The sequence below is a fragment of the Embiotoca jacksoni genome, unplaced genomic scaffold, assembly GCF_022577435.1.
Source record: "Embiotoca jacksoni isolate LCO1_2020_lvr unplaced genomic scaffold, fEmbJac1.0.p SCAF_98, whole genome shotgun sequence".
Taxonomy (NCBI): Eukaryota; Metazoa; Chordata; class Actinopteri; family Embiotocidae; genus Embiotoca; species Embiotoca jacksoni.
In genome coordinates, this window is record NW_027185456.1 from 277,163 (window position 1) to 292,620 (window position 15,458).

Below are 15,458 nucleotides of genomic sequence, written 5' to 3' on the forward strand. Positions count from 1 at the left end.
CTATCTATCTATCTATCTATCTATCTATCTATCTATCTATCTATCTATCTATCTATCTATCTATCTATCTATCTATCTATCTATCTATCTATCTATCTATCTATCTATCTATCTATCTATCTATCTATCTATCTATCTATCTATCTATCTATCTATCTATCTATCTATCTATCTATCTATCTATCTATCTATCTATCTATCTATCTATCTATCTATCTATCTATCTATCTATCTATCTATCTATCTATCTATCTATCTATCTATCTATCTATCTATCTATCTATCTATCTATCTATCTATCTATCTATCTATCTATCTATCTATCTATCTATCTATCTATCTATCTATCTATCTATCTATCTATCTATCTATCTATCTATCTATCTATCTATCTATCTATCTATCTATCTATCTATCTATCTATCTATCTATCTATCTATCTATCTATCTATCTATCTATCTATCTATCTATCTATCTATCTATCTATCTATCTATCTATCTATCTATCTATCTATCTATCTATCTATCTATCTATCTATCTATCTATCTATCTATCTATCTATCTATCTATCTATCTATCTATCTATCTATCTATCTATCTATCTATCTATCTATCTATCTATCTATCTATCTATCTATCTATCTATCTATCTATCTATCTATCTATCTATCTATCTATCTATCTATCTATCTATCTATCTATCTATCTATCTATCTATCTATCTATCTATCTATCTATCTATCTATCTATCTATCTATCTATCTATCTATCTATCTATCTATCTATCTATCTATCTATCTATCTATCTATCTATCTATCTATCTATCTATCTATCTATCTATCTATCTATCTATCTATCTATCTATCTATCTATCTATCTATCTATCTATCTATCTATCTATCTATCTATCTATCTATCTATCTATCTATCTATCTATCTATCTATCTATCTATCTATCTATCTATCTATCTATCTATCTATCTATCTATCTATCTATCTATCTATCTATCTATCTATCTATCTATCTATCTATCTATCTATCTATCTATCTATCTATCTATCTATCTATCTATCTATCTATCTATCTATCTATCTATCTATCTATCTATCTATCTATCTATCTATCTATCTATCTATCTATCTATCTATCTATCTATCTATCTATCTATCTATCTATCTATCTATCTATCTATCTATCTATCTATCTATCTATCTATCTATCTATCTATCTATCTATCTATCTATCTATCTATCTATCTATCTATCTATCTATCTATCTATCTATCTATCTATCTATCTATCTATCTATCTATCTATCTATCTATCTATCTATCTATCTATCTATCTATCTATCTATCTATCTATCTATCTATCTATCTATCTATCTATCTATCTATCTATCTATCTATCTATCTATCTATCTATCTATCTATCTATCTATCTATCTATCTATCTATCTATCTATCTATCTATCTATCTATCTATCTATCTATCTATCTATCTATCTATCTATCTATCTATCTATCTATCTATCTATCTATCTATCTATCTATCTATCTATCTATCTATCTATCTATCTATCTATCTATCTATCTATCTATCTATCTATCTATCTATCTATCTATCTATCTATCTATCTATCTATCTATCTATCTATCTATCTATCTATCTATCTATCTATCTATCTATCTATCTATCTATCTATCTATCTATCTATCTATCTATCTATCTATCTATCTATCTATCTATCTATCTATCTATCTATCTATCTATCTATCTATCTATCTATCTATCTATCTATCTATCTATCTATCTATCTATCTATCTATCTATCTATCTATCTATCTATCTATCTATCTATCTATCTATCTATCTATCTATCTATCTATCTATCTATCTATCTATCTATCTATCTATCTATCTATCTATCTATCTATCTATCTATCTATCTATCTATCTATCTATCTATCTATCTATCTATCTATCTATCTATCTATCTATCTATCTATCTATCTATCTATCTATCTATCTATCTATCTATCTATCTATCTATCTATCTATCTATCTATCTATCTATCTATCTATCTATCTATCTATCTATCTATCTATCTATCTATCTATCTATCTATCTATCTATCTATCTATCTATCTATCTATCTATCTATCTATCTATCTATCTATCTATCTATCTATCTATCTATCTATCTATCTATCTATCTATCTATTATCTATCTATCTATCTATCTATCTATCTATCTATCTATCTATCTATCTATCTATCTATCTATCTATCTATCTATCTATCTATCTATCTATCTATCTATCTATCTATCTATCTATCTATCTATCTATCTATCTATCTATCTATCTATCTATCTATCTATCTATCTATCTATCTATCTATCTATCTATCTATCTATCTATCTATCTATCTATCTATCTATCTATCTATCTATCTATCTATCTATCTATCTATCTATCTATCTATCTATCTATCTATCTATCTATCTATCTTCTATCTATCTAATCTATCTATCTATCTATCTATCTATCTATCTATCTATTTTAATCTATCTATTCTATCTATCTATCTTTCTATCTATATATCTATCTATCTATCAATTATCTTTCTATCTATCTATTATCTATTATTATCTATCTTCTATCGATCTATCTATTATCTATATCTATCTATTATAAGATAATAGATATTATCTATCTATCTATCTATCATCTATTATCTATCTATCTATCTATCTATCTATCTATCTATCTATCTATCTATCTATCTATTATCTATCTATCTATCTATCTATCTATCTATCTATCTATCTATTATCTATCTATCTATCTATCTATCTATCTATCTATCTATCTATCTATCTATCTATCTATCTATTATCTATCTATCTATCTATCTATCTATCTATCTATCTATCTATCTATGTTTGTTTGTTTGTTTGTTTGTTTGTTTGTTTGTTTGTTTATCTTTCCGGTGCCGGAGTGATCCACCTGTTAAAATACACGATCTTTGCTGCACCGTACAACGCCCTTTAGTTCCGCCCAAAAGGGAAGTGACGCCGGTGCAGAAAATGGCGTCCGCAAAGCCTGTGGACGGCTGTGGCTCGTTACCCGTCTAATTCAGAGCCGTGTGGGGGGGTCCCCCTCTTCGTCTGGCAGATGGACCGTCGGAACGACACGGCAGTGCACCGCTGCCGCCCGCTCTCGTGATCCCGGAATCGAACCCGCAACTTCATGTCCGAAGGGGCCCGAGCTGGCTGGTCGAAGAGGGGCTGTGGGGATTCGCACCGCCGAGGTGAGACGGCTGGATGTAGCGGCTACAAAGCTAAAGCTGCTCCCCCGGTGGAGCAGGTGTCGGACCCCCCTCCGCCCCCGCCTCCACCCACCGACACCACCGCCACCACCCGCCGTAGCCGCTGTCACCGCCGCCGCGAATCGTGACAGATAAGTCGGGCAGCCCGGCGGCGAGCTGCGGTTCTTCCTCCAGAGCGTCTGAACGGGCAGCTAGCGGCTTCACCTGCGGACCCGCAGCGGGATGTCGGTCCTCAGGTGGAGCCTTTGTTTGGGTCTTTATTTTAAATCTCAGCCTCCCGAACACCAGCCGAAGTCTGTCGTTCATTACCAAACTGTAACTGGCAGCTTTTCTGACAGATGAACCATTTTTGTTGTTGAGTGAAGCAGGTGAGCTCTGGTCGGGTGAGCTCTGGTCAGGTGAGCTCGTGGTCGGGTGAGCTCGTGGTCAGGTGAGCTCTGGTCAGGTGAGCTCGTGGTCAGGTGAGCTCTGGTCGGGTGAGCTCTGGTCGGGTGAGCTCGTGGTCAGGTGAGCTCTGGTCGGGTGAGCTCGTGGTCAGGTGAGCTCTGGTCAGGTGAGCTCGTGGTCAGGTGAGCTCGTGGTCAGGTGAGCTCTGGTCGGGTGAGCTCGTGGTCAGGTGAGCTCTGGTCGGGTGAGCTCGTGGTCAGGTGAGCTCTGGTCAGGTGAGCTCCGGTCAGGTGAGCTCGTGGTCAGGTGAGCTCGTGGTCAGGTGAGCTCTGGTCAGGTGAGCTCTGGTCGGGTGAGCTCTGGTCAGGTGAGCTCTGGTCAGGTGAGCTCGTGGTCAGGTGAGCTCTGGTCGGGTGAGCTCTGGTCAGGTGAGCTCTGGTCGGGTGAGCTCTGGTCAGGTGAGCTCTGGTCAGGTGAGCTCGTGGTCAGGTGAGCTCTGGTCAGGTGAGCTCGTGGTCAGGTGAGCTCTGGTCGGGTGAGCTCTGGTCAGGTGAGCTCTGGTCAGGTGAGCTCGTGGTCAGGTGAGCTCGTGGTCAGGTGAGCTCGTGGTCAGGTGAGCTCGTGGTCAGGTGAGCTCGTGGTCGGGTGAGCTCGTGGTCAGGTGAGCTCGTGGTCAGGTGAGCTCTGGTCAGGTGAGCTCTGGTCAGGTGAGCTCCGGTCAGGTGTTGTTGTTTATCCTCGCGAAGCAGGTCAGTCGCAGGAGGACGTCTCGGTACCAAACGACATGATTTACACCCATTTTAAAGAAGCTTGTAAATATGAAGTATTCTGATCCTTCTAAAAGTACAATCACAGAAAAGTAAAATAAAAAATACTCCATTACAAAGTAAAAAGTACAAACATCCTCCCAGAAAATGACTTTAATAAAAGTTAAACATATATATTAAAAAATTCGGTCTTACAGAATCTGATATTTAATAAACATGAATATCAAAAGTTTTTTTTTTTTAAATGTACTGAAAGTAAAACTTATTTACAAAAAAAACAACAACAAGCTGTCAGAAGTGTGAAAATTATGAAGTTTATTCTTTTAAAACCTGCTGAAGCCAGAAGTGGAAATTAAGATGAATATTGTTTATCAGGATGTTGTTGTTGTTGTTGACATCAGAAAGTAAACTCGGGTTGTTTGCATCGTCAGGCGTTCCAATTTTTCTTCTGATTTTATTTTGAAGTAATGTATTTTATTTTGGAAATTGAGTGGAGAAAAAAAAGTTGACAGAAAAATACAAAAGTGAATGAAAGTACTGATACTCCCAGAAAATAAATACTTTAATGGAGTATTCTTACTTTATGACATCACACTGCTGATCAAATGAATAATGATCAATTCGCAGATGCATTTATTTGAGTAATCAATCAATCAATCAATCAATCAATCAATCAATCAATCAGGAAGAACAGGAAGTTCATTCTTTAAGTCATTTATGAACAAATGGAGCCAAATATTTATCTCCTTTCTGCTTTTTGTCATACATGAAAATAAGTTGAATATTTTTTTGTGGCATTTTTGGAAACAAACAATTGATGAATTAAGAAAAAAATAAATAAGATGGCGGGTTAATTAAATAAATAAAACAACAAGTAGAGGAAAAGTTTAACTGGATTATTTGGAGCGCAATCAAAACTAAAATAGATGAAATGTCCAGTCGTGTTGTTTTTTTTTCCGGCTGCTTCATGGCGCCCCTGAACGCTTCACGGCGCCCCTGAACGCAACGCCGCCCGTTTCTTGTGTTCTTCCTCGTCTGAAGCGTCTTCCTCTTGTCTCCTCTTGTCAGAACCAGGGAAACACAAACACAGGAAATGCGAGCGGCCCCTTAACGCTCAGCCGTCCAAGCCTGTGATTGTTCGCCTGGGCTCCAAAAGGTATGACTCCTCCTCCTCCTCCTCCTCCACCTCCTCCTCCTCCTCCTCCTCACCATCACCATCACCATCCTCTTCATCTCAGTCTGAATCTGGGTTGAGTTTGAGTTCAGTGTTGTAAAGAATCACTGCAGTCAGCTAGAAAAACAAAAAAGGAATGAAAAGTATTTTTCTATCAAATAAAAAGTAAAACGAAATCATTTATTTTGTTGCTGCAGCTTCGGATCGACGCTCAAACATTTCCTGACGTTGCAGGTTGACGAAGTAATTAAAGCATTAAATATCTGAAAATAGTAATTAACTGTTAGAAAAAGCATAATTGGTGATTGTTTAATTGCAGTATATTGCCTTTATTTCCAGTTAATCTCATTAAATTTGACCCACTTTTCACGTCCCACTCCGAGACTAACCGAGACATTTATTTTGTTGTGTTTCTAAGCCCTTCTTATGTTTAATGTCCTCACATCCCTTCTGAATTATCGGTTTTTTCTTTTTTTCTATGTGTGTATTTACGTTGTTGTTGAATTAACTTACAGTTTATTAGTGTGTGTGTGTGTGTGTGTGTGTGTGTGTGTGTGTGTTTGATTCTGGAGTTAATCTTAGTGACAAGTTACAGCCAAGTCTTTTAAAAATATAACCCGAGGTTGTGATAAACTGGAATTATCTTTTAACCACCCCGTCGTCGTCGTCGTCATGGCTACCACTAACATTCATTTCATAATCTGCATGATGACATCAGGCAACTAACCACACTGAATATTTTAACCCCACTTTTTATTTTTTAATTTTAAAAAGTATATGTCAACTGTGCACATAAAACAACACGGCCAAAAGTAAGCGGACACGAGATGACAGGATGCTGTAGTCTGAGCGTCCACATACTTCTGGCCACGTGATTGAGGATGATTTAAAGTTGCAGTTCGTGCTTTAATGTTGGCGGTTGTGTTGACTTTGTCGTCCAGGTGATTGACGCTCAGAAAAAGGGGGACTTTGTTAGCATCTACTGGACACAAGGGGGGCACTGTCCTCTGATTGGCTCGGACAACCCCCTCTGACATGCCCGTGGCCAATCAGAGGTGAGTGTGCTGTGTGTGTGTGTGTGTGTGTGTGTGTGTGTGTGTGTGTGTGTGTTTACTTCCTCTACGAGCCCCTGTGAGTGTGTGTTTCTGTCGTGTGGTTTCTTTTCGAGCTGACTGCGTTCCGGTGCACCGGGGTTTTTCCCCGGTGTGTCAGCGTGCCGTACGTTGTGAAGAGTAACGGCTGGTCGGGACGCTGAAGTGCTGAGCTTCTTTTTTTTTTTTTTTAAGCCCCGAGCAGCGCTCACACAAACACTAAACATCTGAGTGTTTGTTAGTTCATCACTTTCTTTATGTTTGTGCAGCGCCCCCCTCCCTCCCCCCGCACCCCCTCCCTCTCACCTCCGCCCCCCCAGTTTATCCAACTCTCCTCTGCCCTCACGCCTCCAGGTGTGTTATGTCGGGGGCGGATGTGGAGGTGTACCTGTCCCAGGTGCATGATGGGAGCGTGTCGTCGGGCTTCCGGGCGCTTTATGAGGAGCGTCTGCTGCTGGACGTCACGCTGTTGATCGAGGAGCACCACTTCCAGGTACACACACACACACACACACACACACACACACACACACACACACACACACACACACACATGAGAATTTAGAGGAGGTATAATTCTCCAAATTCTTCTCAGCATCTTTACAGCATCAGCCAATTGTTAATTCCCCCTCTTCCTCCCCCTCTTCCTCCTCCTCCTCCTCCTCCTCCTCCTCCTCCCCCCCGCAGGCCCACAAGGCGCTGCTGGCCACGCAGAGCGACTACTTCCGGGTCATGTTCACCGCAGACATGAGGGAGCGGGACCAGGACAAGATCCACATGAAGGGGCTGACGGCCGCCGGCTTCGGCCACATCCTCCGCTTCATGTACTACGGCTCGCTGGAGCTCAGCATGCCGACGGTGCAGGAGATCCTGCAGGTAACACACGCTACACACACGCTACACGCTACACACACGCTACGCACATCTGACCCATAGCAGTTGTTTTGAATCTTCTTGCGGTTGTTTTGGAGCTTCACGTTATCTTCTGTATGTAACGGATGAACCGTCCGTGTCCCGGCAGGCGGCCATGTACGTCCAGCTGACGGAGGCGGTGGAGTTCTGCTGCTCCTTCCTGCTGGCCAAGATCTGCCTGGAGAACTGCGCCGAGGTCATGCGCCTCCTGGAGGACTTCAGCGTGGGGGTGGAGGGCGTCCAGGAGCAGCTCGACAACTTCTTGCTCGACAACTTCGTCCCCCTCATGAGCCGAGCCGACTTCCTGTCCTACCTCAGCCTCGAGAGACTGCAGGTCCATTTCCGACTACAAATACCAACACTGGCGTTGTTTCAGCATCAAGGCTGCAGAATACTTGAGAATATGTGTAAAACAATTCTGACAGTATATTGACCCTTGACCTCTGATGCAGGCGTACCTGAACAGCGACGCTCTGAGCCGCTTCCCTGAGATCGAGCTGTACGAGGCGGTGCAGGCGTGGCTGCGACACGACCGGCGGCGCTGGAGGCACACGGACACCATCGTGCAGTCCATCCGCTTCTGTCTCATGACGCCCGCCAACATCTTCGAGAAGGTCAGCGCTGAAGGAAAAGAAACACAAAAAAAACCCAACACTCGCTAATAACCATGGCAACCAATCCACGGCCGCGCACGGCCCCCACAATGCAACGCGGTCTGCAGGTGTTCTCTCGTCTTCTGTCCTCCTCTCAGGTGAAGACGTCTGAGTTCTACCGGTACTCCCGGCAGCTGAGGCAGGAGGTGGATCAGGCGCTCAGCTACTTCCACGACGTCAACCAGCAGCCTCTGGTGGAGACGCGCTCCAACCGCATCCGCTCCGTCCGCCCGCAGACCGCCGTCTTCAGGGGGATGATCGGCCACAGCATGGTCAACAGCAAGATCCTGCTGCTGCAGCGTCCCAAGGTGGAAACACGCCCGACTTACAGATTTACAAAAGTGATACGTTTATTATCCCGCCTGTCCGGGTCGATATCGCCGGTTCTGATTGGTTGATTTCCTCTCAGGTGTGGTGGGAGCTGGAGGGCCCTCAGGTGCCGCTGCGACCCGACTGCCTGGCCATCGTCAACAACTTCGCCTTCCTGCTGGGCGGAGAGGAGCTCGGGCCCGACGGGGAGTTCCACGCCTCCTCTAAAGTCTACCGCTACGACCCGCGGCAGAACTCCTGGCTGCGCATGGCGGACATGTCCGTGCCCAGGTGAGAGGTCCCGACGTCACACGCTGGTCTGACCCGGTTCACAGAACACAGATTTCTTCTTTTTCTGATTCGTTGTCATCGTCACGTTAAGTTGTTCATCCCTCGACACGTATTCGCGCCGCTTGTCGTCTTGCAGGTCGGAGTTCGCCGTCGGCGTCATCGGGAAGTTCATTTACGCTGTGGCGGGCCGCACGCGAGACGAGACCTTCTACTCCACGGAGCGCTACGACATCACGGAGGACCGCTGGGAGTTCGTGGACCCGTATCCCGTCAACAAGTACGGCCACGAGGGCACGGTGCTGAACGGGAAGCTGTACATCACGGGCGGCATCACCTCCTCCTCCACCTCCAAGCAGGTGTGCGTGTTCGACCCGGGGCGGGAGGCGGGGGGCGGGGGAGGGGGCGGAGGAGGAGGTGGAGGAGGAGGAGGAGGTAGCGGAGGAGGAGGAGGAGGTGGAGGCGGAGGTGGAGGGGGGAGCTCGGGCGGGTCGGACTCACACAGGACACGCGCCGGCCGCGGCCCGCTGCTGCCCGGCACTCACGCCAGCTGCTGGGAGAACAAATCCAAAATGAACTACGCACGCTGCTTCCACAAGATGATCTCCCACAACGGGAAGCTGTACGTGTTCGGAGGCGTGTGCGTGATCCTGCGCGCCTCCTTTGAGTCGCAGGGCTGCCCGTCCACCGAGGTGTACGACCCGGACACGGACGAGTGGACCATCCTCGCCTCCATGCCCATCGGGCGCAGCGGCCACGGGGTGGCGGTGCTGGACCGGCAGATCATGGTGCTGGGCGGCCTGTGTTACAACGGCCACTACAGTGACTCCATCCTCACCTTCGACCCCGACGACAACAAGTGGAAGGAGGACGAGTATCCCAGGATGCCTTGCAAACTGGACGGTCTGCAGGTGTGCAGCCTGCACTTCCCAGAGTATGTGCTCGAGCACGTGAGACGCTGCAGCTGAGGTCGGCTCCACGACGCGCCTCCTTTTCTAGAAAATTGGGAAAACGCACCGTTCGAGGGCCGAAGCGTCCCGCTGGGGGGAGGGAGGGGGGTCGGGTGTTTTACGGGCGGGAGACTCGGCCGAAGCGCCGGCTTTTAAAACCAGAGACCAGCACTTACCTTGAGGTGAGGAAAAAGAGACGGCCGGGGGGCGGGGCCGTAGAGCTGCTGCTCTTCTCAACGAAGGCAGCGTTGCCGTGGCGATGGCGTCACGCCGGTTACAGTCAGCTGGAAAACATTTTCAGAAAATTAGCTTTCTCAGAAAATTAAGAAAAGAAAAAAATAATCGCTGGGAGAAAAAAAAAAAAGGTTTCATTTTGCCAGTTTCTGTTCGGACTGTCGGTTTCCTGTTCTACTGCTCACCTCCTGTATTTATGGCTGTCAGTCAGTCAGTCAGTCAGTCAGTCAGTCAGTCAGTCAGTCAGTCAGTCCGTCAGTCAGTCGGGCTGCAGAAACGCACTGGAAGCGTCACATTCACGACAACAAACCTGCCGAACCGAGTCGAGTTAAGTCTCCTTTTACCTGCAGATCCAAACACTCAGAAACGCCTGATAAGTTTAATATATAACAGCAAGATATAAGGCTTCCAATCAGGTATATAGATGTAGTGTAGTTCATGTTAGACATGCTGCCTGACCTTTGACCCAGATAGTCTGACGACGTCGTTACAGATGCTTCGATCTGCTTCCAGCTGTGAACTGTTAGAAAAAAAAAATCCCGTTGTCGCTTCCAGTGCGTTCCAGCTTTTCAGATATCCAGCAGATATCCAGCAGATATCCAGCAGATATCCAGCAGATATCCAGCAGATATCCAGCAGATATCCACTAGATATCCAGCAGATATCCACTAGATATCCACCAGATATCCACCAGATATCCACCAGATATCCACTAGATATCCAGCAGATATCCAGCAGATATCCAGCAGATATCCAGCAGATATCCACCAGATATCCAGCAGATATCCACTAGATATCCACCAGATATCCACCAGATATCCAGCAGATATCCAGCAGATATCCAGCAGATATCCACTAGATATCCAGCAGATATCCACCAGATATCCACTAGATATCCAGCAGATATCCACCAGATATCCACTAGATATCCAGCAGATATCCACCAGATATCCACTAGATATCCAGCAGATATCCACCAGATATCCACTTGATATCCAGCAGATATCCAGCAGATATCCACTTGATATCCACCAGATATCCAGCAGATATCCACTAGATATCCAGCAGATATCCACCAGATATCCACTTGATATCCAGCAGATATCCAGCAGATATCCACTAGATATCCAGCAGATATCCACCAGATATCCACTTGATATCCAGCAGATATCCACCAGATATCCACTTGATATCCAGCAGATATCCACCAGATATCCACTTGATATCCAGCAGATATCCAGCAGATATCCACTAGATATCCACCAGATATCCAGCAGATATCCACCAGATATCCACTTGATATCCAGCAGATATCCACCAGATATCCACTTGATATCCAGTAGATATCCAGCAGATATCCACCAGATATCCACTAGATATCCAGCAGATATCCACTAGATATCCACCAGATATCCAGCAGATATCCAGCAGATATCCACTTGATATCCAGCAGATATCCAGCAGATATCCACTAGATATCCACCAGATATCCAGCAGATATCCACCAGATATCCACTTGATATCCAGCAGATATCCACCAGATATCCACTTGATATCCAGTAGATATCCACTAGATATCCACCAGATATCCAGCAGATATCCACCAGATATCCACTTGATATCCAGCAGATATCCACCAGATATCCACCAGATATCCAGCAGATATCCACCAGATATCCACTTGATATCCAGCAGATATCCAGCAGATATCCACTAGATATCCACCAGATATCCAGCAGATATCCAGCAGATATCCACTAGATATCCACTAGATATCCAGCAGATATCCACCATACTGTGCTCATGTTCATATACCATCACCCCCCCCCCCCCACCGTCCTTCCTCTGCCTCACAAAATCTGAGAGTAAATGTGTGTTTGTTTACGAGTGAACACGCAGGCTCCTTCTTCATCCACTGATGCTGACGACGGTGAAGCTGGTGGAGAAACTTGGTATTTATTTTTTATTTTTTTAACTTCCTGTCGTCTACATTCCCTGCACTTTATCGGTTCTTGTTCGTGCACAAGTTTGACCAGCAGCTGAAGTGTTACAACGTGCTGTCACGTTTGCAGAAATGAACTTTTCACGGCCGACGCGTCGAGGTGAACTTCAAATGTTATGCAGCGAGTTTTAAACCGTTAAACACTGGACCTCATGCAAGAACAGCAGGATGATGTTAACCAGCTTTAAAGCAACTCCACAAAAAAAACAAGTATTTTGTGACAGAAATCAAGAAAAAAAAAAAAAAAAAAAAAAAAAAAAGGGTTTTCAAGAACAACTGATTCATTTCAACACTTCAGAAAATGAACTGTCGGTTCATCAGTTTTACACTTCATTTATAATTTGATGCATTAAAGCATTTAATTTCAAAGCAGCTTTTAGCATTAAATCCCCATAAAATTCAACAGAGTGAAAAAAAAAAGTGAGATGGCAGCTAAGCTAGCTTTGGTTAGCAGGAATTTTAGCTCCTTTTTTTATTTCTTTTCCATCTTGAAGCAGATTAAATTGCTCCCGTGGTTAAATAACGTGGACTTAACAAACTGTCAGCTCATCAAAATGGATGTTTTTAATTTACAGATAAAACTAGGGATGAAATCAGACTTCATTTAGTGTTAGCTTGAAGCTAGCTGTAGCTAAATGTCCCTTTTGACGTTAGCAGTGTTGTTTAGCTTCTTTTTACAGCTGGAAGTGTCGTCATGAATCACAATGTGCTCCATGTAAGTGTGATTTTAAAGGCAGCTAAACCACCAATTTGTGTAAAATTAACTTGTGTCAAAAAAACAGCAAAGGGCAGCTAAGCTGTGCTAAGCTACCGTTAGCATGAGTTGAGCTACTGGCTAAAGCTAGCCACGGCTATCTAATAATAATAATAATAATAATAATAATGATAATAAACTTTATTTGTTACAAAGTGCTTCACATAAAATAATCCATTAAAAGAAAACAAGTGAATTCTAACAAACCTTTAACGACAACATGATCGTTTAAAACTATTTAAATAAATTTAAAACAAATTATAAACTTTTAAAACTATTTAAATAAATTTAAAACAAATTATAAACTTTTAAAACTATAAAAGTTGAAGCAGCTCGCTTTCCTCTGAAACAGCTGATTTTATGAAGCAGGTGGCTAAAATCCACACTGCTTCATGTATTTATTTTGTTTACTTTGTAGTTGATGTAAATAAAAAAAAAAGCTGTTCTTGTGAAAAATGTCACATTTCAACGGCAAAGTTTTCTTTTCTTTTTTACATTTCAGATAAACGTTACAACTACTGTCGCTTTGATGAAATATGTCGTCGCTGCGTTTCCGTGCCAACCTCGTAACACCTTTCAGTAAATTGAGCAAGATGTGATGGGCGGTGTGTTTTTAGTTTCTGAGTTCGTTGCATCGTATTGAAAACCCGAACTGATTCAGATTCAGACGTCGTCATTTCAAACTTGTTTCCCAGAAAAAGCGACAAAAGTTCTCCTTAACTCCGTCGTGTCGAAGTTCTTGCTTGAGGCCCGCTGTGTTTTTATTTACCTCTAAACTGGTTGACACGTTTTTTTTCCATCTCTACATCTGTGTGTGTTTTGAATCTCAGTACAACCAAAGCTGTCAGCTGTCAATCACTCAACCGACAGCTGCCCGTCAGTGTTTTCGATGATTTGTGCCACCGGAGCTGAGCTGCACCAGCGTTCCTGTTCAGACGCTGGAAAGTCGTCTGAAGTTTATTTTAGCAGATGCAAAAAACAAAAAAAAAACAACCTCTTCTGTTGTCACACGTGAAGCTTTTGCACATCTCAGCAGTCCAGCGCCTTGAATCCTGCTCGTGTTTATATTCTATTTATTTTTAAGCCAACTGTGAAAAGGGCTAGAGCACATTTACTGATGCAGTTCCATCCGTTAGCTGCATTAATTTAAGTTATTTATTTTCTGAGGTGTTGCTTTCTTCTTTTTTTTTCACCGAGCTATGCAGTCGTAGGATTATTTATTATGACGAGAACTTCATCGTGAATCGTGTTTTTTTATTTTTTTTTTTAAATCCTTCCTCTCCTCCTCTCCTCCTCCTCCTCCTCAGCAGCACTGCATGTGGCTCATGAATGGATGCTTTCAGAACAAGATGAAGGAGTCGATGAAATCAGCAGACGCAGAGAGGAAATGAATAAACGTGGAGATGTTGGTTTTTACGTTCTCCTGTTAAATTGATCAGGAATCGGACTTCACGTTTCCTCCCGACATGAAAACACTGGAATCGTCTTTTCACACACACACACACACACACACACACACACACACACACACACACACACACACACACACACACACCTCTCAGCAGGGATGAGTTGTGTAGGATTCATAAATCATCTTTACTTTGAGGAGGGGGGGGGTGGGGGGTGATTAATAATGAACAAATGTGTTATTTGGATTAATCATATGGCCAATAAAAATGTCTTTAAATAAGTCCCCAAACTATTATTTATCTTCATATAATGACACTTAAAAGCAGCAAATCCTAATATTTGAGGAGCTGAAGATTTTTTTTGGTGCTTTTTGCTTGAAATCAATGAAGGAAGAACATTTTTCTTTATCAGCTACTGGATCGGTTGATCGACTAAAACTTGTAGCATTTTTACCAATTTCTTTTATTTTTTTACATTTGAAGCCACTCATACTGTTAAAACAAGTTAAAAGACATCGAATCGACGTAAAATAAAACTTTTAAGAGGTATTTTCCCTCCAATTTGTTCAAATCTGACTATTTATTAGGTACAAAACATTTATAAAACACCGTTTTGGTCACTTTTCTTTCCAACACAGCGAACTCCTCTTTTTCCTTTACGTCTGCATGTGCCACTCTGCAGTCTGCTTGCTGCCTCCTCCTCCTCCTCCTCCTCGTTCTCCTCCTCCTCCTCCTCCTCTCATGTCGCCGTTTGAAGAAGAAACTTGTAACCGATTAAAGTACTACTGTCCCCATTTGAGGCACATTCAGTCATAGCGCTGCATCCTTTTAGTCCACCGGTCTTCAGTCTGTCAGTAGGAAAACAGAATAGAGGATTAAAAGAAAAAGAAAAAACATACCTTGCTACAACGACTGTATCCGAAAAAGAAAGTGAAAAATCAGATTAACATACCTTATAATCTGAGTAGAAAACTCTTTGGAAACGATTTGTAACTTCTTTCCAGAAATAAATGTTCATATTGGTCAACTTTCAGCTGCCTGCCTGAGTGCTTCTGTGTCTGCTGTCGGTCACATGACTTTAAAAAAACAATTAAGATTCATCGACACGTTAATTGAAATGAGTAAAAGCAGGTACATTTTAAACTAATGAATGTAGACTGCAATTTAGGTGTGAATAGATGATGACTAGAG

At 42.7% G+C, this 15,458-nt stretch overlaps 1 protein-coding gene across 2 annotated transcripts; it reads left to right on the top strand.

Annotated features, from left to right (window-relative positions):
* Positions 1-3,095: 3,095 nt before the first annotated feature.
* On the top strand, positions 3,096-15,298 carry klhl15 (kelch-like family member 15). Of its 2 annotated transcripts, XM_069142146.1 has the most exons (10): positions 3,096-3,319; positions 5,560-5,647; positions 7,111-7,249; positions 7,444-7,632; positions 7,778-8,002; positions 8,121-8,282; positions 8,420-8,629; positions 8,731-8,921; positions 9,058-9,311; positions 9,387-15,298. In XM_069142146.1, the coding sequence occupies exons 1-10, from the start codon at positions 3,259-3,261 to the stop codon at positions 9,884-9,886; spliced, it is 2,019 nt and encodes a 672-aa protein (XP_068998247.1). In that variant the 5' UTR covers positions 3,096-3,258; the 3' UTR covers positions 9,887-15,298. The 2 variants fall into 2 exon arrangements, with proteins under 2 accessions (XP_068998247.1, XP_068998248.1); XM_069142147.1 differs by lacking the exons at positions 3,096-3,319; positions 5,560-5,647 and adding an exon at positions 6,611-6,720 and having other exon boundaries at positions 9,058-9,297; positions 9,400-15,298.
* The last annotated feature ends 160 nt before the right edge of the window (positions 15,299-15,458 follow it).

Bases quoted from the DNA above. Each gene is read 5' to 3' on its own strand.
- klhl15 (XM_069142146.1), top strand. From the start codon at position 3,259: ATGTCCGAAGGGGCCCGAGCTGGCTGGTCGAAGAGGGGCTGTGGGGAT. The intron at 5,648-7,110 runs GTATGACTCCTC...TCACGCCTCCAG, and splicing joins GTTCGCCTGGGCTCCAAAAG to GTGTGTTATGTCGGGGGCGG. The intron at 8,283-8,419 runs GTCAGCGCTGAA...TCCTCCTCTCAG, and splicing joins CCGCCAACATCTTCGAGAAG to GTGAAGACGTCTGAGTTCTA.